Source organism: Solanum lycopersicum, chromosome 2 (assembly GCF_036512215.1).
Source record: "Solanum lycopersicum chromosome 2, SLM_r2.1".
NCBI lineage: Eukaryota > Viridiplantae > Streptophyta > Magnoliopsida > Solanales > Solanaceae > Solanum > Solanum lycopersicum.
In genome coordinates, this window is record NC_090801.1 from 71505424 (window position 1) to 71527302 (window position 21879).

A 21879-nucleotide genomic window follows, 5' to 3' on the forward strand; every position below is an offset into this window, starting at 1 on the left:
GGCCACTTTGGAAAGTAAGATTTGTTAGAATAATCAATATCCTCCGTTTTATTTCTCTTTTGATGATTCTTTTGCCCTACTAACCAATTGGCATAAATGGGCCATCAGTGCCTCGTTGATATGTTGTGTATTTCAAGACTGATTTCTATATTACAAAATTGGGGATACTGTACAATGTACATTGGTACAAAAAATGCACAAATTCTCTAAGAAGTTGAGACTCCTTGAGAAGAATGATTCTGCATTCCAGGACAAAACTCAACTTAAATAGAATGAAGATGCCGCAGTTCCAATATTATTGAACCTATGGCAGCAATTGCTCAAATTTCAAGTAAAATTTGGAGAATTGCGATGCCCATCAGCAAATTCTCTCACTAAACGCTTCAGAATTCTCCCCCCTTTACCTTGCATATGCCCATAATCACTTGTTCCTCCAACGTTTCGCCTGCTCTGAATACAATCCGAAGCAGCAGCAGCAAGTGCTTTAATCCAGAGAGGGACCAAAGACTCTACTTCACCATGTTTTAGGTACTCAGCTGGTAAATTGTGTACCTGGAAAACGGTTATTGGTCACAGAAAAGAATGTTTTGATACAACTCTCCCCACAAAAACATTGTCTCAATGCACTTCTCTCAATCTATCATATTAGCTGGAAATAATACCACATCTGGAGAAGGAAGAGAATCAACCTGCTGATGGGGTTGAAATAAGTGACAGACTAGCACACTGAATAAAGCTAATGCGTAAGAAAAACATTTTTTTATAGAAGTAACAAATGATGACCATTTCATAAGGCACATATAAGTGCTGTTTTCCTTCAAGGAAGTTTGCTGTGCATGAGCAGCAGGATCAGTTTTGATAAAATAAATGAGAAAGGCACTTAGGAGAGAGAGATAAATAGTGATAGAGAGAGAGAGAGGACTGACTGCAGAATGGAGCCATCCATGTAAGGAATCCCAACAAAGATGAGCCTTCCAGGTGGTTCTTTCACTTAAACTGCACACAGCAGCCAATTGCTGCAAAAGTGTTGCAGACTTGTGAACCTGTTAAGGGAACAGTGTTAGCTGAAACGACAACATTGTCAAAAAGACCATAAAGATTGAAATCATCCAACTGTAGTGTTCAAAGACTCCTGCTTTTGTTCCAAATGGCTTAGGATGTTCCACAAATAATAGCGAGCCACTTGATCCTCATGATAATATTTCCTAGTAAAAAAGGATCCCATTCTGGCAAAATTGGTTCTACAGATCTTGCATATATGACAATTGAATTGTAATTCAAAGATGAGACTCTAGCAACCTACGGCATACTTGCAAAATAAATGCTTTTGATACAAAACAACCTGCATCAAACTTGATTGCTACCAGTTCTTTCAATAGTATCTCAAGGAATAGACATGAGCTGGTTCAATTTACCCTTGACATTGCAGAAACACCAAGTAAAGCATACATTAGGTTTGACACTAGGCCATCGCCGCTGTGAGATATGACTTGAATTGCCATAGCATCAATTGAACTATCAGAAATACCAACTATGCCTTCCAGCTCAGGACAATGAGCAAGGGATTCAACCAAAGCATTTAAGCCAGTCTCCAGGAAACCTGAAGCACAGTATCAAGTTCAGAGTTTCTCATTTAGACTAGAACAACATATCATTAGATGTATAGAACCGCATTTTTACTAAAGGTCAGAATCAGAAGAAAATTTCGATATGATGAATAGGTCACACTCAACAGACATAACAAATCATGTAAAAAAATGTAAAAATTCATCATGGTGCACTATCAAATAGACTTCACAAGATTTAGATTATGGATAAGGATCTGATCAAGATATTTCATGTTTTACTATGACTTGTGGTTCTCATTAATAGCAGATCGTATTGGAAATATTTAATGTAGCATGTTTCGACATTTAACATATTGCTGGATAGGGAAGCAGAGATGGTTCAGTGACGACAGCCTAAGCATTTATGTTCCAACCACCTTCAGCAGCTCAAGTGAGATGGGCACGACAATTCATCAAGTTCACAAGTTTCAAGATAGAGAAACCTTATGGAATTTGACATTCAGAAGAAATCTACTACATTGGGAGATAAGAGGAATTCTAGAACCTTATAAAATAATAATTCTATAACAAGAATATCATATTGTCCAAAGGAATAGTTGGAAATGCAAAGAGATGAAAACAAATTTATTTCAACAAAATTCTTCTTACACAGGCGACTAAAAATGTGAGGACACTAGTTACCCACACCTACCAGTTTGGATTCTCAGAACATCGAGAAAAAGCATGTTTACTCACATGCTTTGCAGCAATGGGTTTATTCAATAGCAGGAAACTTTTTAAGAAAAGATTAATAAACATGTGTCAATATAGGTCAAACAGAGGATTCAACATCAAGTTATAGACTTGACAGGTTTTTGTTATCCACTGCATGGGAAGAGACGGTTCCAAATAAACCCCTTTGCCTAGATTGACCGTGCACCATCTTCCAATTTTGCTGGATGAAGCAGAGGAAGCCACACAAATTCTCCCTACAGATCCGAGAAAATGTGTTTAAATGACAAACTTTGGAGATAGATGATGGGATGGTGGAATGGTCATCTGGTTACTGACAAGTCATAATGCCAAGAAATTGAAATGTTGCAAGGGGAGATAAGTGTGTGGAATAAGGTGTTTCGGAGGGTTGAGGTGAAAATGAAGGGGATACTGAATGAATTAGGGAAGCCGATGATGGTTGGTCAGCAGAATGACTTGGGAGGTAAGAGAGGAAGAGAAAAAAGGAATTGAGAAAGGTGTTAGCTAGTTTGGCCACTCTAAGAAACTAGTTGGAAATGAAAATTGAGGGCATTAAATTTGGAAAATTATCAAACTAGTCAAACCTAGCAACTTATTTAAGGAAAATAGCTATAGTCAAAATATTATAAAAAAGAGCAATATGTTCTTTTTACAAAAAACACTTCCCTTCTCTCCCTTGCCTCTCCTCCCTCTCTCTTGCCCTCTCCTCTCTCTCTCTCTCTCCCTTGCTTATCCTCCCTTTCTCTTGCCCTCTCTCTCCCTTGCCTATAGTTTCAATAAGGCTTAATGTTTGCTATTTTTGTAAGTTTCCCATTAAATTATGGTTGGAGTTGGGGAACTATAAACTATTTTCTTTCAAAGGATAGAGGTGAAAAATAGGAGAAACATTATAGAGATGATATAGGTAGATTGGGTGGTGTGTACATGAGAGACTGTATAGTAGGCTATAGTAGGGTTCTACCAAGTTTATTTATGGAAGAGGTAGATTGGAGAAAAAACTCATGAGGGGTGCAATTTAAGCAAATTGGGATAAGAAGAGGGAGTGGATGGAGAGAGCAATTGGGTGGAGGAGGTGTGGGAGGTGGTAGAGAGTTACACAGGCTCGGATCCTATTTTTTGGTATTTGACCGGACACAAAACTTAAGCAGTTAGTGTGCCTTGTGAATCATATAAGTGGTAATGGAAAAAACAATAAATAATGGACAAGAAGTTGGCGATTAAAAATATCCAATAAAATTAAAATTTGAAGAGAATAGCAGTCATGGAGTGGCTAACTGTGTTATCTAACGTTATTTTTAGGATGTCAAAAATGACTGAAGAATGGAGGTGGAGTAAGAGTATCAAGTTGATAAGTCACACTAGGAAAGTTTGGGAAAAAGTGATAGAGGTTGAGGAGATATGTGTTATTACCGAGAACTAATTTGGATTCATGCAGAGGCATTCAATTACATAAGCCATTCATCTCGTAAGAGATTGATGGAGCAGTATAGTGAGAGGAAGAACTTACATATGGTGTAGATTGACTAAGAAAAATCATGACAAAGTCCACAGGAAAGTTGTATGGAGATTTTTGGAGGCTAGAGGTATACCTCAAGCTTACATTAGGGTGATCAAGGACATGTACGTTGGAGTCAAGACCCGAGTGAGGACAATCGCGATAGGGTTTCACCAGTTATTAACCCTTGGCCAATTTTTATTTGCCTTGATGATAGGTGAACTGGTGCGGCATATCCAAGTGGAGGTGCCATGGTGTATGTTATTTGCAAATGACATTGTATTAATTGACGAGATACATGAAGGAGTTAATGCTAGGCTGGAGGTTCAGAAACAGACCTTGAAGTCTATAAAGGTTTAGGTTGAGCAGGACAAAGACAGTACTTGGAGTCAAGTTCAATGACGTAATTCATGAGGCAGGCGTGGAAGTGAGTATTCAGACACAAGTCACCTCCAAGAGAAAAAAGTTTCAAGTACCTTGGATCAATAAACCAAGGAATGCGGAGATTGAAGATAATGTACACATCACATTGTAGCAGAAAAGATGAAATGGAGGTTTGCATCTAATGTCTTGTGTTATAAAGACGTTCCACCAAAACATAACGGTAAGTTTTATTAAGTGGTTCTTAGACTTGTATGGGGCAGTGTGATAGCTATTCAAGGATTTGCACGTCCAAAAGAAGAAAGAATGAAAATAAGGATGTGAAGATGAATGTGTGCGCATACTAGGAGAGATAGGAACAAAGATATTATATACAAGGTGAGAGTGACCTCGATGGTGGACAAGAAGTGGGCGGCGAGTCTGAGATGGATCAGGCATGTGAATAGGATATGCAGAAATGCCCCAGTGAGCCGGTGTGAGAGGTTGGCTATGGTGGTTATGATGAGGTCGAAGTAGGTTGAAAAAGTATAAGGGAGAGGTGATCAGATAATAAATGACACAATTGCAGCTTACCAAGGATTTACCCTGCATAGGAGGGTATGGAGGTCTAAGATTAGGGTAGATGATTAGTAGGTAGTCGAGTGTTATCTAGTTCTCTTTAATTAGTATTATGATTATTACTCTCCAACTATCTTATTATTTGTTTTAATTACTTGTTGCTTCTTGAACTTCAGTTGTCGTATTATGTGTTGTTGCTATTGTTCGTGTCTCCATTATTTTCTACATGGCTTCTTTACTATTGTAGTTCCTTTTCTTACTGATTTTGATATGCATATTTCAGCCAAGGTTCAATTAAAAACAACCTCTCTACTTTCACATGGTAGGGGTAAGGTTACGTACGCACCACCCTCTCCAAACCTAACTTGTGGGATTACATTAGATATGTTGTCGTAAATTACAGAATATATATAATTGGTGGAATGATGTCAAACATTTTCAAACTCCCCAAATAGAAAGAGAGGTTTTCTTTTTTACTCTGGATAATGGGCTGAATAAATTTGTTTCAACGTCATCAGTTACAAGATGCAGTGAATTCTTTTGACTATTTTAGGTGCTAAAAATTCATATAATAGTAGTGATATAATCATCATCATATACTATTATAAGTGGGAAGCTCCAAGATAAAAAGTTGGATTACCATTTTACCCGTAGACTAAATTAAACATCTAATTAATTAAATAATATTATTTTAATTATTTTTTGAATTGTAAGTTATTTATTAGGAAGAGAAGGTGGAAGAACAAGAGTCAATTAGGATTTCTTATATTAAATGCAAATATTATGGGATGCTAGAAATCTACTTCTTCTTTTTTTATGAAATAGTAAAATGCCTAAGAATTTAAAATTTTAGTTTTTTTTATTAAAAACATAATAATAATAATAATAATAATAATAATACATAATTATTATTATTATTATTATTAGAAGTGAGATTATTATTTTTATTATTAGAAGTGAGAAGAAATTTAGGAAAAAATTAAATTGTTGTTTTTCCCTATATTAAATTAAAATGTTATAAAATATCTAACTTATTAAATATTCTATCATTAATCAAGAATATCATATTAAATTTTGCAATAATGTAATTAATATGTATTTAAGTATACGGATGGAATTTTCTTGGTACTGTCATTTATTTCAATACTCTAGAATGACTTATCATTTTCCCAAACAAATTCAATGTTTTAAAGTTCTTCTCAATTTCTGATAGTAAGCTTTCAGGAGTTTATAAATACCTAGATTTTATCATGCTAGACTAAATCCATTGATATTCTCTCCCTCCTCCTCTTCTTCTAAATTCATCTTCAATGTGATTGGTGTGGTTCCAATGATATTTCTCGTATGTCGGTTCTCCTAACCATCTATTAAGTTATTATTTATACTTGATTATGAATTATTCTTAGACTGCTAATAATTCTATCACGGCATACATAGTTTCTTCCTTTATAAATTGAACATAAAATGTTAGTCCACTAGACTTTTTTATAAAACTTTTAATTTATTGATTATTCTTTCTTATTCATATTAATATATTGCTTTGTCTAACCCTTTTTCATTTTGCATGCATATTTTATTGTTTTTTTTAAAAGTAAATTGAGTTGATATTACACATATTTCTGTTGATAAGTTAGGCCTGTATAAATTTCATATGTTAATAAAGATCAAACGTGCAAGGCATGTTCTCAGAATTAGTTTCATTTGCTTTCTTATAACAATTCTGTAGCAGGGCAAAGGGGAAGGTGTTAGAGACTGGTGCCATTCTAATAGGTGGGAGATTTTGAGAGAAGTCTTAATGAATCTTTCACAGCCATCATCCAAGAAGAGAGGGAACACGAGTATCATGGCAATAGACCTATTAGTTTGGTAAGAAGATTTTATCAGATCATTTCAAGGTTCTTTCCAATAGAATAAAAAAGGTCTCGAACAAGATAGTCTCTACTTTATAAAATGCTTTGAGAAAGGTAGCATACTGTAGATACAACTTTCGTGGCACAAATGAACTAGTAGACTTCGGAAGTAAGCTAGGAGAACTGTGTTTATTGTGAAAGCTAGACGTTGAGAAAGCATATGTCTATGTCAACCGGAATTACTGGATTTCATTCCGGTGAATATGAGCTTTGAGTACAAGAGGATTTATGGATCAAAATTTGCACATCTATCGTCAGATACTCGGTATTTGTGAATGACCATCCATGTAGATATTTTGGTAGCTCAAGGGGATCCAGACATGAGGATCCTAACATGTTTACATTAGTTGTGGAAGAGCAACAAGCAGAATGATGGATACAGTAGTTGTATAGGGACATTTGAGCGACTTCTCAGCAATGTTCAGAAGTCAAGGCATCATTAGAGTAACTCACCTATTATTTACGGATGACACGTTAGTTCTTTTTGATGCTGATAGGAATCAATTGCAGAAGAGGAAGCAACCAAATATCTGAGAAAAGACGATCACCTATGTTAGTTGGTGCTTCATTTGCGAAATTCGGGGAGGATGTGGACCACCTCTTATAGCATTTCCAGGTAGTTCACGAATATGCTGGAAGATATTGAGATGTCTTGGAATATAGTGGACCATGCCCGATGCCAGAAAAGGATGATTAATTAGTAAGGTGATCAAGGGTATATGTTAGGCATACGTGTTAGATCTTATATAAGTTGTATGGAGAGAGGAACAAAGGGGTTTCAAAGAAATCAAAATGATTTTGCACATTGAAGAATAGCCTTTTATCTTTAATGTATTTTTGATACACCCATGAGGTCCCTATTTGTATGGACAATTGAGTGTCTTTCATAGTGAACCATTTATTTTTCTAGATTTTCCCATTCCTGATCGAAATTCTCTTGACTTGTATACTCTTGTACTTGTATGTGTTTTTTATCCTTTAGTTATGCGTGTACCACAAACGCCTGACACGTAATTTTAAAAATAATTATAAAATAACACGTGTATATATATACCACTTCATGTCATCTTGACATTTTTATTATATTTAATTAATATATTTCTGATTTTTATTTGCCTTTTGCCACCAAACCCACCACTTTCCCCCACAATCTCATTTCATTTCTTTTTCATCTTCCTTGCACTTTTTTTTCAACCTCTTCTACTCTTCTCATTGAAGAAAAAACACCAGCAGCAATCAAGGCAATTCGTCTTTGTTTTCATCCAAATCGAAGAAGAGAGGTTCACCACTTGAGTGTACAGTGTGTCAACGTCGTTCTAGACTAGTATCTGTGTATGGCTATATATACCCACATTTTTTCATTCTCATTTTTTTCTTCATTCCCACAAAATTGTTTGATTATTTTTGTTGGTTTTGTTCGATTCTTAATTTATCTATGTAAATTTTGTAACTTATTTTTGTAATTGTATGTTGTTTAATCTAGATTTCATCTTCTATTTATGTCTTTATTTAATTTTTTAGTTTTTTAGTCAATTATACTATTTTTTAAATTTTTTTGGGGATTCTATATGTTATGCTTTCAGTTACATGTTTCATGATTTTTATTAGATAATAGGATTCTAATAAAAGCAACTTTCATGATGATGTAGAAAACTACCATAGGATCAACCACAAAATGAAGCAAAGAATTAACTGGAAATGCATAGAAATAAAAGAGTATAATGATGGAAAAAAAGGAGAAGAAATTTGGAGAAAGAAGATCGAAAAAAGAGACAAGAAAAAGCTCAATTTTTTCTAATAATGGTGTTAAATGCAAATGGGACGCTCCTCAGGTGTGTATATCACACGCCCCTTGGTTTTGTCTGCCACAGACGCCAAGTCAAAAAACGTGTTTAAAATGTAGTGTTTCGAGGAGTTCAAGGGTTCAGTTGACAAATGATTAAGTAAAAGAGTTTAGTATTACAAACTCATACAAGTACAAGGGTCCACCAGACCCTTTTGCCAAATATTAAAATGTGTAAGCTAGCGATTCATGTGCAAACTTTCAAGTGAAGATGTAGCATTTACTAATGTGTTGTCCATAAGAGCTTGTGGTGGTGGACAATGCTAAATCTGTTTGGAGTACAGTGGCCAATGTCGGCAACTGTAAAAGATGTGTTGTAAGTTAGACCTATAGGAGGAAAAAAAGGTGTAGAACATTTAATGTACCTCTGCACACTCTTATGTTGTATATAGAGGGAAAAGAACTTGAGAGTTCTAAAAGATTGTACAACTTAGATGCATGACACTGCACTAATATTAGTTATTAATTTTTTGTCCATCCATGAGATCCATTTTCATGCAAGTTCTCTACTTTTTATGATATATGTATACTGAGATTTTCCCACTATACTAACAATATTATTATTTTATTAGAAAAAGACATATCTTCTCTAAGATCTCTACTTTTTATAATACTTCATACTGAGATATTTTGACAACAATAACAAAATTATTATTTCATCTGGAAAAGGTTCATCATCTTAAGGGGATGGGGCTTAAAAAGTTGTGTTATCCCTTGATATTTTATCACAAAAATATGATCAAATACCTAAAGCTTATTTAAAAAAAAAAGAAAACAAATAGTTCAAGTGGTCAATTGACGAATTACATTTAAGAAAAACCAGAAAATAAAATCAACCCAATATAGGAAGTCAAATATGGAGAAAAAAAATATTAGTTTGTGAAATCATCAAAATAACATTGAACGAATTTGATGAATTCAAAGAAAATTTATAACCATTCCAATATAAATAAAAAAGGACATAAAATTACAAAAGAAATTTAGGTAAAGGGTGCAACACCTAGGAATTCAGACCCCCAAAAAATGCAGATTACATGGTGAAGTGGACTACAGCAGGGTTCACGGTCCATAGACCTACCCTATGGTGGTTACCCTGTAGACCCCCAATCCTAATGAGGACCACAACTACCTTCACGACTTGTGGTCCTCCACTCGGGCCGTAGTAGTGCCCATGAGAGTTGGACCAGTAACCCCCCCTACCAGTCCCTTAGACCCCCACGCCCAAATGAAGATCACAGATGACTTCACAATCCACGGTCCTTCATACGGGCCGTGGGAGCGTCCGTGGAAGCCTAGACTGTGGACCCCTAAATCGCGATCCTCCATACCATAATCCAAGTGAAGACCACGGACGAATTCACGGTCCGTGGTACTTCATACAGTCCGTGAATCAGATCCCCTAGATTTCCATCTAAGTGGTTGATCACGACCGACTTCACGGTCCGTGGTCCCTTTTAGGATCCGCAAAGAGGGTCGTGATCAGTCTGTCTACAGTCAGAGTTTAGGAACGCCATTCACATGTTGGCTTAGAGTGTGGCCAACCAGAATAACCCGCGGGCTCCAATTTCAATAAACGCTAGTGTTGGATAAGCTGCAGCCAGAGTGCGAGACTTTGTTGGGGTGAATCCGCCAAAACTTTATTGATGAGGTCAAGAAAATCTTTGAGGCGATGCAAGTACCTGGAAACGATCGGGTTGAGTTAGCATCTTACCAATTCAAGGATGTAGCTCATATCGGGTATACTTAATGGAAGGAGAACAGAAGTACTGATGCAACCCCTATCTCTTGGGAATGCTTCAGTGAGGCCTTTTTGGATTAGGTTTTTCCCAAGGGAGTTGATAGAAGCAAAAGATGAGGAGTTCATGAACTTAAGGCTAGCATGATTGTCCAAGAGTATGGGCTCAAGTTTACCGAACTCTCCAGGTATGCTCCTCATATGGTGGCTGATTCCAGGGCCCAAATGAACAAATTTCTTTATGGAGTGTCATACTTGGTGAAAACGGAATGTAGGAATGAATGTTGTTTGGAGATATGAACTAGGCTCATGACTCAAGCTCAGCATGTTAAGGGTGACAAGATTAGGGAACAGGCTAAGAAGAGTAAGGAAGCAAGAACAAGAAACTATGAATATTCCTAACAGAAATCAGGTGGTGGAATCGCTCGCAGTTTCAGCAGAAGTCTTTGACTCCAGCCCTTTCATCAACTAGTGTTCCATCCTCCAAGTTCCATAGCGATTAGAAAGGTAGGGTGTCGGGCTCCAAGCCTCGATTAAGTGTTTAAGGTACCAAAACATACCAAACTTGCCCGAAATGCAGTAAGAACCATCCGGGTGAGTGTCTTGCAGGAAAGGAAGGATGTTTTGGGTGTGGTTAATCTAGTCATAGATTGAAAGATTGTCCTTCTAGACGGGGTCAAGGAGGTAACAATTGTAGAGCTCAGTCTACAAGTTCAGTAGCGCCAGCAGGTCCCCCCCGACTAAACAGGGTAACTCATCTGGTACAGGTGGCGGACAAAGCCAGAACAAGTTGTATGCTCTTCAGGCTTGCCAAGATCAAGAAGATTCTCCTAATACGTGACAAGTCTTTGATCTTAATATTATGCAGTGATAGATCCAGGAGCTACTTTGTCATTGGTAACTCCTTTTATGACGGTCAAATCCAATGTTAGTCCAGAAACTCTCTCAAAACCATTCTCGATCTCTACTCCAGTCGCTGACCCAATTATAGCTAGACGGGTATACAAAAATTGAAAGTCACCTTAGTAGATCTTGTGGAGTTTGAAATAGAAGACTTTGATATCATTCTAAGCATGAATTGCTTACATTCATGTTATGCCTCAGTCAATAGTAGAACTAGGGTTGTTCGTTTTTAGTTTTGAGACAAACCAATCTTAGAGTGGAAGGGTAGTAGCTTAGCGCCTGTGGGTCGTTTCATTTCTTACCTTAAGGCCAGAAAGATTATCTCTAAGGGTTACCTCTATCATCTACGGGTTAAGAATTCAAGCTCTCAAACCCCATTTCTTGAGTCAATTTTCAGTAGTCAATCAGTTTCCAGAAGTGAAGATCTTTCCGAAGTTCCTATCGAAAAGGAAATTGACTTTGAAATTGATCTCCTTCCAGACACCTAGCCTATTCTCATTCCTCCATACATAATGGCTTCACCTGAGCTTTAGGAATTGAAAGAGCAATTGAAAGACTTTCTAGATAAGGGCTTCATCAGACCTAGTATTTCACCATTAGATGCACCAGTATTGTTCGTAAAGAAGAAAGATGGTTTGAACAGAATGTGCATTGATTATAGGCAGTTGAAGAAGGTCACAATCAAGAATAAGTATCCCATTCCGAGGATTGATGACTTGTTTGACCAACTTCAAGGTACTAGTCATTTCTCAAAGATAGACCTCAGATTGAGTTATCATCAGCTCAGAGTCAGAGATAGTAACATTCCAAAGACGACCTTCAAAACTCGCTATGGTCATTACGAATTTGTAGTCATTTGGACTAACCAATGCTCTTGCAGCTTTCATGGATTTGATGAACAAAGTGTTCATCGTAGTACTTGGACTTGTTCATTATCGTCTTCATTGATGATATCCTCATTTACTCAAGTAGTGAGGAAGAACATACGAGTCATTTAAGGATTGTCTTGCAAACTCTCAAAGATCACCAACTATTTGCTAAGTTCAGTAAGTGTGAATTTTGGTTGCAATCAATTGCTTTTCTCGAGCATATAGTGTCTAGTGAAGGGATTCAAGTGGATTCTCAAAAAATAGAAACAGTGAAACAATGGACTAGACCTATCTCTCCTACAAATATTAGAAGTTTCTTAGGTCTAGCGGGTTATATAGAAGGTTCGTGGAAGGATTCTCATCCATAGCCTCTCCGTTGACTAAGTTGACTCAGATAAGGCCAAGTATGAGTGGTCAAATGATTGTGAGAAAAAATTTGCAGAATTGACAACTAGGTTGACTACGATTATGTGATCTAGTGTCATGCTTCCAGAGTCGGCCTAGGTTGTGTATTGATGCAGGTTATAGCTTATGCTTCTAGACAACGTAAGGTTCATGAGAAGAACTATCTAACTCATGACCTCGAGCTAGCAGGAGTGGTGTTTGAACTTATGATTTGGAGACATTACTTGGATGGTGTTCACGTGGATGTTTTCATAGACCATAAGAGCCTTTAGTATGCGTTCACCTAGAAAATTGAATCTTTGTCAGACAAGGTGGCTTGAGTTCCTCAAGGATTATGATATGAGTGTGCATTACCATCCTGAAAGAGCCAATGTAGTAGTAGACGCTCTTAGAAGACTATATATGGGTAGTGTAGCACATGTTAAAGAAGAAAGAAAGGAACTAGTACAAGATATTCACAAACTTGCTCGGTTAGGAGTTCATCTTATGAGCATATCATATGGTAGTCTAACGATTCATAATAGGGCAGAATCCTCATTGGTAGTGGAAGTAAAGGACAAACAAGACAGTGATCCGATATTGCTTGAGCTAAAGGGTGCAATCCACCAGCAGAGGGTGGAGGTTTTCTCCCAATGGGGACATAGTGTGCTTCGCTATTAGGTTCGATTATGTGTTCCTAAGGTGGTGAGTTGACACAACATATTCTTAGCCCATAATTCCAGATCCAGGCGCCACTAAGATGTATCACAATCTGCAAGAAGTCTATTAGTATTATGGTATGAAAAGAGATAGAGAGGATTTTGTGGCTAAGTGCCTCAATTGACCGCAGGTCAATGTAGAACATCAGAAACCTGAAGGTATGACACAAAAAATTGACATTCCTACTTGAAAACGGGAAGTGATCAACATGGACTTCGTCATAGGCTTGCCTCATACTCGCAGAAAACATGACTCCATTTGGGTGATTGTTGATAGAGTTATTAAATCTTCACGCTTTTTGGTAGTCAAGAGTACAGATCCGGCAGAGGACTATGTCAAGCTTTACATTAATGAGATTGTGAGTTTGCATCAGATGGAGGTCCATAGTTTACCTCTCATTTCTAGAAGTTGTTTCCATAAGGTCTTGGTACGCAGGTTAATCTTAGCACAACATTATTTCGTAGACGGATGGGCAGACAAAGTGTACCATTCAGACCTTAGAGGACATGTTGAGAGCTTGTGTGATAGACTTCAAAGTAGTTGAGATGATCACCTTCCTCTTATAGAGTTCGCCTACAATAATAACTATCTTTCCAGCATTTAGATGTTCCCTTATAAGGCATTGTATGGGCATAGATGCAAATTTCTTGTTGGTTGATCTGAAGTAGGAGAAGCAGCCTGATAGGACCAGATTTAGTGCATGAAGCTATGAAAAAAGTGCAACTCATTAGAGATAGATTTAAGACAACTCAGATGTAAGGGGAAGGGAACCAGAGTTCCAAGATGATGATTGGGTTTTCCTAAAAGTGTCACCCATGAAAGGAGTGATGAGATTTGGCAAGAAAGGGAAGCTCAATCCTAGATATGTAGGCCCTTACAAGATCTTGAAAAAAATTAGTAAAGTGGCTTATGAGTTAGAGTTGCCAACAAAATTAGCAGCAGTGTATCCGGTTTTCCACATTTCATTGCTGAAGAAGTGTGTGGGTGATCCAACATCTATTGTGCCTTTAGAAAGTGAGGTAATGGAGGAGTCCGTAGAGGGAGCTACTTGGGAAGCAGAAGCAGCCATGAAGGCCAAGTATCCTCACCTTTTTCCTTTCGATTCCATTCCAGCTTGAGGTAGTAGTTCCTCTAGGGTATTTCAGTCATTTATGCGTAAACTCAGTCTTAGTATTGTGTTTTGGAACTCAGTTCAGTCAGAAATTCAGCCTTTAGTGTTTAGTTGTAGGGTTTGCAACTCTTTTCCTCCAATTTAGCTAGTTTAGTCTTCATTCGAGGACGAATATTCACGAGGGAAAGATAATGTAACACCTCGAAAATCAGACCCAGAAAAAATGCAGAAAATTACCCAGTAAACCCCACAAGCTTAGCCCTCATACCCCCAATCCTAAGTGAGGACCACGAGGACCTTCCCTGTCCATGGTCTTTCATACGAACCGTGGGAGCGTCCGTGGAAGCCTAGACAGTGGACCCCTAAATCTAGGCCCTCCAGACCACAGACAACTTAACGGTCCATGGTACTTCACACAAGCCGTGCCTTCATCATAAGACTTTTAAACTTCATCGTTTTAACCCTAAATTTCGTGATTTTGGTTAGTTTTAGCCTAGAAACATAACTAGAACTTATCTAAGTCAAATCATTAATCAAAACCTAGAAAATTAGAAGCAAGAAGGGAGGAGTCGACCAACCCTGGCTCCAAGAAAGCAACAAGTTTTCATCAATTTCAGCCCGAATCAAAATATTTTTTCGTGGAATTCATTACCAAACATGTGGAATTTCACTAGTCGGTTCCTTTCGCCCTTTAGGTCCCTAGTTTTTCCTCAGAATCTTGATTCCCTTAATACCATCTAGACCTAGGGTTTCTTGAGTGTTAGAATGATCCAAATCATATTATTATATTATACTCAGTTTATTGCATGAATTCATATCCCTAACTATGTATTTCTTTAGTTCTTGAATCGTTAGTTTAGAGATTTATGTCAGACATAGTTAGTTCAACTTAGTATTTGAGTTTGATGTTTTCTTGTATTAAACTCTCAGTTTATCATATATTCATTTTAGTATATGGGTATTTCCCCATCATTTTCACTTTTATGATATCTAGCTTCCGCACAGTTTATAATAAGTTTCCGCATCAATTTGTTATCATAGTATGCTCATGTCATGCCAACAAGGTTAGCTTAGGATCACTTGTGGTCCTAGGTCCAGTGTCCACGTCGCAGAGGTTAGCTTGGGGCATGACTAGGGGTGTACATGGTCGGGTTAATTCAAGTTTTTTAAATATCAAACCAAATCATTTGTATAAGATTTTTAAATCTATAAACCAAACCAAACCAATAAAACTCGCATTTTTTAACCTCGCGTTTTTCGAATTTTCAAATTATTTGGGTTTTTCCGGTAAAGTATTAATACAACCATATAATTTACTTGAACTTCAAATATTTCTTTAAGTCCTACAAAAATACAACCATCGAATGTGTTTCATAAGAAAATAACACAAAATATGATATGAGTAATAACACTAAAATATCCAAGAAAAAAATAATAATAATGAAATCGCGTAAAACAAATATTGCAAATTAACAACTCATAATGAAAATGATCATAAATTAAAAGTACTAAATTTATGCTAAAATAAGTTCAATAAGTATTAGTTACGTGACTAAATATTAAAGAAAATCAAAATTATATTATGCATTTGAATTGCCTGAACTGCTGTAAAACCAAAGAACAAATATTCAACATTATTGTCATTCTTATTGTTGAATTGATTTTCTTTTTGCATTAATATTAATTTGATTTTGATTTTAGCTTTATTATACTTACCAACATCAGTGGACTATAATCTTTATTGAACCATTCATAATTCTAAGTTTCAAACATGAAATAATATATTAAATGATAAAAACTATAAAAAGTATAAGAAATATTTAAAAATTATATCAAAGTAAATATGTTTACGTATAAAATAAAATTACAAAATTATATGTATAATGTCGGGGTGGTTTGGTCTCGGGTTGGTTCTTTTTAGTTAAAACCAAACCAATCCAAATATAGTCGGGTTTTTTTTAATACCAAACCAAGTCAAACCAACCACTAGTCGGGCATTTTTCTCAATTATCCGTTAGGTTTCGATTTTCGATTCGATTTTGTACACCCTAGGCGTGACAAAGGGATAAAGGGATAGTTTAGTCATTTAGGAGTCATATCCAAGGATTCTCAAAACTTTAGATTAGTTTTCCCTCTCTTTTGTAGGGTTAAAATAGAAGTCATAAATAAAGTAACCAAACAAAGTTTTTGCTGGACTAAATTTTAATCCATGGACTATCCTAATTAATATTGTCTACCAAACAGGTCCTAAAGATTGTGATGCAATATGGAAACATATATTACGCTAGTAACCAAGCTATAATTAAATACAAGTATTTGAAGATAAATCTTTTTTAAGATAAAATTCCTCAAGGGCCGGTGGTTCACGGTCCGAAACTCCAGATACTAGTCTGCTCTCTAATTTGTTCACTAAAAACCAATTCGAACCTGTAAGTTGTGCCTAACCCCCACATCACAAGCTGCACTCTTACTACAAGACCAAAGCCCTAGGGGCTACTAAGATTAGTGTTTGAAAAGCAAAAAGTGCAAAAAGGTGACAATGTACACAGGGCTTAAAACAAAAGGCAAGAAGTGAAGCACACAATATAACGAAATTAAAAAATGTTAAACATAAATGAATTTAGCAGAATTAAAATGAAATTGTAATTAAATAATCCATTGGAGCATCCGACACATAATAATCCCAATATTAATCCAACCCCTCAAAGTTGAGATTCAAAGAAGCGTCATTCTTATTAGACTTACTTTGTGCACCATTGTTTGAGGTGCAAACTTCTCTATATCACATGTCTTTACCCATGAAGCAATAATCTCTTGCTTCACATACTATGTTTTTAATAATACTGCCCAAGAATTCCTATAAAACAACCTACAATTTTCTTTTTGACGACCAAATATTCTATAATTCTAAAATTGTAGAGAATATTCTACATTCAAGTACAACAAAACTAGATATGTATGAACATAAGCACATATTCTCTATATATTCTAACAAAGATCAATAGTCCGTAGAAAATTAGGTGCCACAAAATGAAAACAGTAAAATAAAATGTTAGCAAAAGTTTATGCAGGATATTTGATGGGTGTGGGGACTTTAACTCATTTTCCCGACTTACATGACATAAATGACATTGCTGCCAATGCTGCGCCACGGTGCATAGCAGTGCAACATATAGCTGCCTTTTGAAATGATAATTCAAGGATGGAACCAGAAACTACTAACACTTCCTGAGACACATCCAGAATAAAAGGTGTCAAAGTTAAAAGTTGTTTCTCTAATTATGAAAACATAATAACGACGTACATGCTCTATTTTTTAAAAAAAATAAGCATCTGCATATAGGTAAACAATAATGGAAAAACCATAAATATCACTGCCATATTTTCATGAATGAGATGAGAAGAAAAACAGATAAGATAGACAAAGAGCAAAAATAAATATAAACAATGATGATGAAAGAAAGACATTTTTGGGAGGTGAGAAACACAAAGCACAGAACAAGAAACAGAGCTACAATTAGGTCTAATACACTTGTTTGGAAAAGATGACGGGCAAAGGAGCTTAAGCTGGTTGAATTTGCCCTTGAACTTCGCAAATGGTTTAAATTTGCACTTTAGCTGCTCATGTTAGCCCATAACGGAAAAATCGACGACTTTGGGTAGGGCAGTTAACAGTGGGAAAACTTGTTCCGTTTCACATAGTTTGGGGGAATATTTTACTCTTTATGCATTGATAAAACTATAAGGTGATATAAGAATAAAAAACTATAACATAAAATGTTAAATCATCAGATATTAATACGTAATAAAACATGCATTTGGCATTTTGGTTAGAATCTTTTCACCTGAAGGAATTATTTTCCTCATATTTCAAGTTCCATAATCAAAATCAGTGTTTGATTATTACATGTAAGAATAAATTTTTTAACTAAACCTATACTTCTCAGAGACCCTATCTGGTTTGGATTACCTTGCAGATTTAATCAGTTTTCCTAAGATTCATTATTGTACAAAAAATAAGTTAAAACTTGCAACTATGATTTTAATTAATTTTTTTATCACATCTATATAAACATAGGAAAAAGGTAACCAAAAACCTTCGGAGAGCAGCGGATGAAAATAGATGCGAAATTAGCAAAGGCCTCCACCAGATCAGGCTCTTGATCACATATATATGAGGAAGTAAGAGCCATAATAGATGCTGACTTGGAAAATCTTTCAAAGATACTGACAAAAAGATGTCCATATTCTTCTCTACTGCCAAATTCCTCAATGAGAACAGAAGCTGCAAAGTTACTGATTAGCTGAGAGAAAGGTAGTTGTACTGGAAATATAAGCAACTCAGCTTAGTTGACAGTTACCAACTCTTACGACTATCAAAAGAAGATCAGATTCAAGCAGGAAAAGACACAAAGACCTAAAGCTGTTTCTGGTATAAATTTCCACAGCCAAAAAAAAAAAAGTTAAAGCCTTTGCTTCAGCACTAAACTGAGACTTGTTCTAAGAAAAGTTCAGAGAAATAATGATACTGGTTTTGCAAAAGGTCATAGGGGAAGTAAAACACATCTAAGAACGAAGAATTGTACACATCAAAGCTTTGAAGCAATCTATAACACTCTACCTGTTCTTATGTAGCAGTCATGGCTTTGGAATGATACAAAGTTAGTCGATAAACAATTTAGCACTCCTGGCAAAATGGTCGTGAAGTGCTGACCTGCAAATGTAATGCACTCAAGCAGTAAGTAATTTATGTGATCAAGGTCTCAACTTTCTCTAGGAAGATACTATGTACAAGAGACTTTCAGTAAATAACCTGTTCTTGTATTGGTTTGGAAACCTATACTACCTTGGACTTGTAAATGGTTTATATGTATACTTGTTAATATGTGTGAATATGTCTGGAAGAGTGGGGGCAAGGGATTTTTGAGATTTTGGTGGTTGGAACTTATCTTTTTTGACTAGAATTTGATTGGTTATTCATACTGATATTAAACTGACAAGATATTACCGTGGTGACCATAGTTGAGGCTTGGCTGCTATAAATGAGGTTTAAGGTGAGTAGGAGCCTCTCTTATGGTTGCTTTCAGGGCTTAATTGTGTTGCATGTAAACATGTTCATATTTGTTGTGTTTGGACAAGCTTGTATATGCATTTGACTAGTCTTAAATGTACAAGAGACTACACATGTGTGGTAACTGTATCACCACTTATTTATTGTGAAACATGGTGTACTTGCACTTGATAAACTCTATACATGAACAAAGACATTCCTATACGTGACCTAAATGTATCAGTAAGTATCTTGTATCTTGTATTGAATAAGGCTATGGGATGGCGGGGATAATGGAGTTTTTTCTATTAAATCCAATTATGAAAAGCTTTGGGGCAGTAAGATATCAATTTTTTCATCTTCCAGTGTGAATTCCAAGGGCACCGAGAAAGGTGGGCTTTCACTTGACTAGAATACATGGTGTACGGGCTACGTCCCGACCACTTCTCTGACAACTAAGAATAAGAATTTGACGAACAGGAAGATTACATGTGGCGGTTGGTGCTTGAAGTGTAAGAAGCTTGCAAGAAGACATGAATCACCTCCTTTTACATTGCTGAAGAGCATCTCGCTTGCGGTTGCAAATATTGTCATGGTTTGGTCTTTAGTGGGTGGTGCTAGATGCGGTTAAAGAGGAAATATTTAATCTTTAGATGAAGAGACGACGTAGAGCATAAATTTTGCTCTACTAGCACTTAAGTGAATCACATGGAGAGAGAAAAATGGAAAGCTTTTGATAGAGAAGAGAAGGATTTAGTAAACTTGAGAAGTCACTTCTTATACCCATGAGGTTTTTACAATATAGAATTGTTGTTTGTAGAAAACCATATGTTTTTGTAAGGTTTTCTACTTTTGTAGTCCTTGTAAATGGGTGTTGCCACGTCATTCTATTAGATAATTTTAATACTTCATATATATAAACAAAAGCAATGGATTGCTTGTACTCACAAAACAGTGAGGCTACCTATATACTTGAACTAATACACAGGCAAATTAGATGCTCATAGGTTAGGGGTAGAGCCACCTTAGCTTATGTGATGTCATCCGTCACTGCTTCATTGGATAGTTTTGCTATACATATGTATATATATATGATTAACAAGCAAGATAAAAAAAAATTAGATAAAAGGAATAAATGGCACCCCTTGTTACAATGGAAGTCTCATGGGATCGATTCTTAGAGCTACTTGTGTGCATCTTTCTGAAAATTATGAGCAATACCAGGCTTCGCACCTCAGAAGTTGTATTAGTTATTTTCGAGGCTCATACACTACAAAGTCCAACTATCACACACCTTAACTACTTCCACGGGATACCTGCTACCTCCCACCAGCACAGGTCCTAGGTAAAGTCCTTTTGTATATTATGATGTAATTATAGTGAATTGTTCATTTATTTGTTTTTATGCACTCTCCAAAGGAAGAGCACGAAGAAGCGGTCTACAAGATTCTAATATATATATATATGAAAAGTTCACCGGGAAAAGATTATTTTTCAGAAAAGGTCAAGATAGAGGCATTGAAAGCTTAACAAATGCAGATTGGGTAGGTTCTGTTATTGATAAGAGGACTACATCAAGATACTGTACTTTTATCTAGGGAAATCTTGTGACTTCGAGGAGTAAAAAACAGAATGTTGTAGCCCGTAGCAGTGCTGAAGCTGAATATCGATCTATGAAATGATTTGGCTCAAGAAGATGAAGGAAAACTAAAAAAATTGTTTCTGTTACTAATGAAGTTGAACTGTGACAACAAAGCTGCCATTAAGTATTAATCACAATCCAGTTCAACATGACATAACAAAGCATGTTGTAAGATTGAAGAAGGAAACATGTGCATGCCTTTCGCCCCAACAAATCAGCAAATTGCAGATATTTTTACAAAACACTTGTTTAAACCAAAGCTTAAAATCTCATAAGCAAGTTAGGCATGAAAGATATTTACATGCCAACTTGAGGGCGCGTGCTGATTTGTAATAAGTTATGATATTACATGTTTGCTATATTTTTTAATAAGTTACGATATTAGAATCATCCCATAATTCTCAAATCTCCTAGAATTAAAGATCTGATTGCTAGCTAGTTTCTTTTTCTAGATTATAAATTTGTATCTCTATGGATGAATAAAATTGTACAATTTCGGTACCAAAACTTACACCTTATATATTGACACCGCTTATGAGAAATCTTACATAAGCCCCTCTATATGGTGGAGCTTACCATATCCAGCCATTCCAGATGTTGGGCTGGTAGCATATAGGGTCCCTGGCTTCAAGGGATTAGGAGAGCAACGACTAGTTGAAAGACATTCAATGAATCCCCAATTGCTATGTTATGTGCAATGTGTACTGAAAGTACCATAGTCAAAAATATATTAGCTTATATGTGGAACTATGTACTTTTGTATTCCGAACTTGCATATTGCTTGCCCACCTTGGATAGAGTAACCATTCACTATTCCTGGTCCGTCCTCTCTTTCACAGCTTAGGAGTACACATTGATAAGCTTAAGTAAGCCTTTTTTACTAATACACTTTGTTGATGTGGCTCACCCTCTTCTTACATTTTACAGACGTTGAATTGGGTTACTATTGAATTGATAATTGCCAATTGGCTTTGACAT

General features: G+C 36.1%; 1 protein-coding gene across 6 annotated transcripts in view; it reads right to left on the reverse strand.

The window, feature by feature from the left end:
* Nucleotides 1-20: 20 nt before the first annotated feature.
* LOC101256535 (transportin MOS14) overlaps nt 21-21879 on the reverse strand; it is a 66031-nt gene continuing 44172 nt past the window's right edge. For 5 of the 6 annotated variants that reach the window (XM_010317588.4, XM_010317589.4, XM_069294096.1 and 2 more), the window contains exons 19-24: nt 18831-18923; nt 18307-18494; nt 17326-17437; nt 1416-1600; nt 927-1043; nt 21-552 (exon numbers count right to left, since the gene is read on the reverse strand). In XM_010317588.4, coding sequence (XP_010315890.1) covers nt 328-552; nt 927-1043; nt 1416-1600; nt 17326-17437; nt 18307-18494; nt 18831-18923 — 920 coding nt within the window. In that variant the 3' untranslated portion in view covers nt 21-327. Of the gene's footprint in view, nt 690-926; nt 1044-1415; nt 1601-17325; nt 17438-18306; nt 18495-18830; nt 18924-21879 lie in introns of all 6 variants that reach the window. The other variant, XM_026029736.2, reaches the window with a different exon arrangement.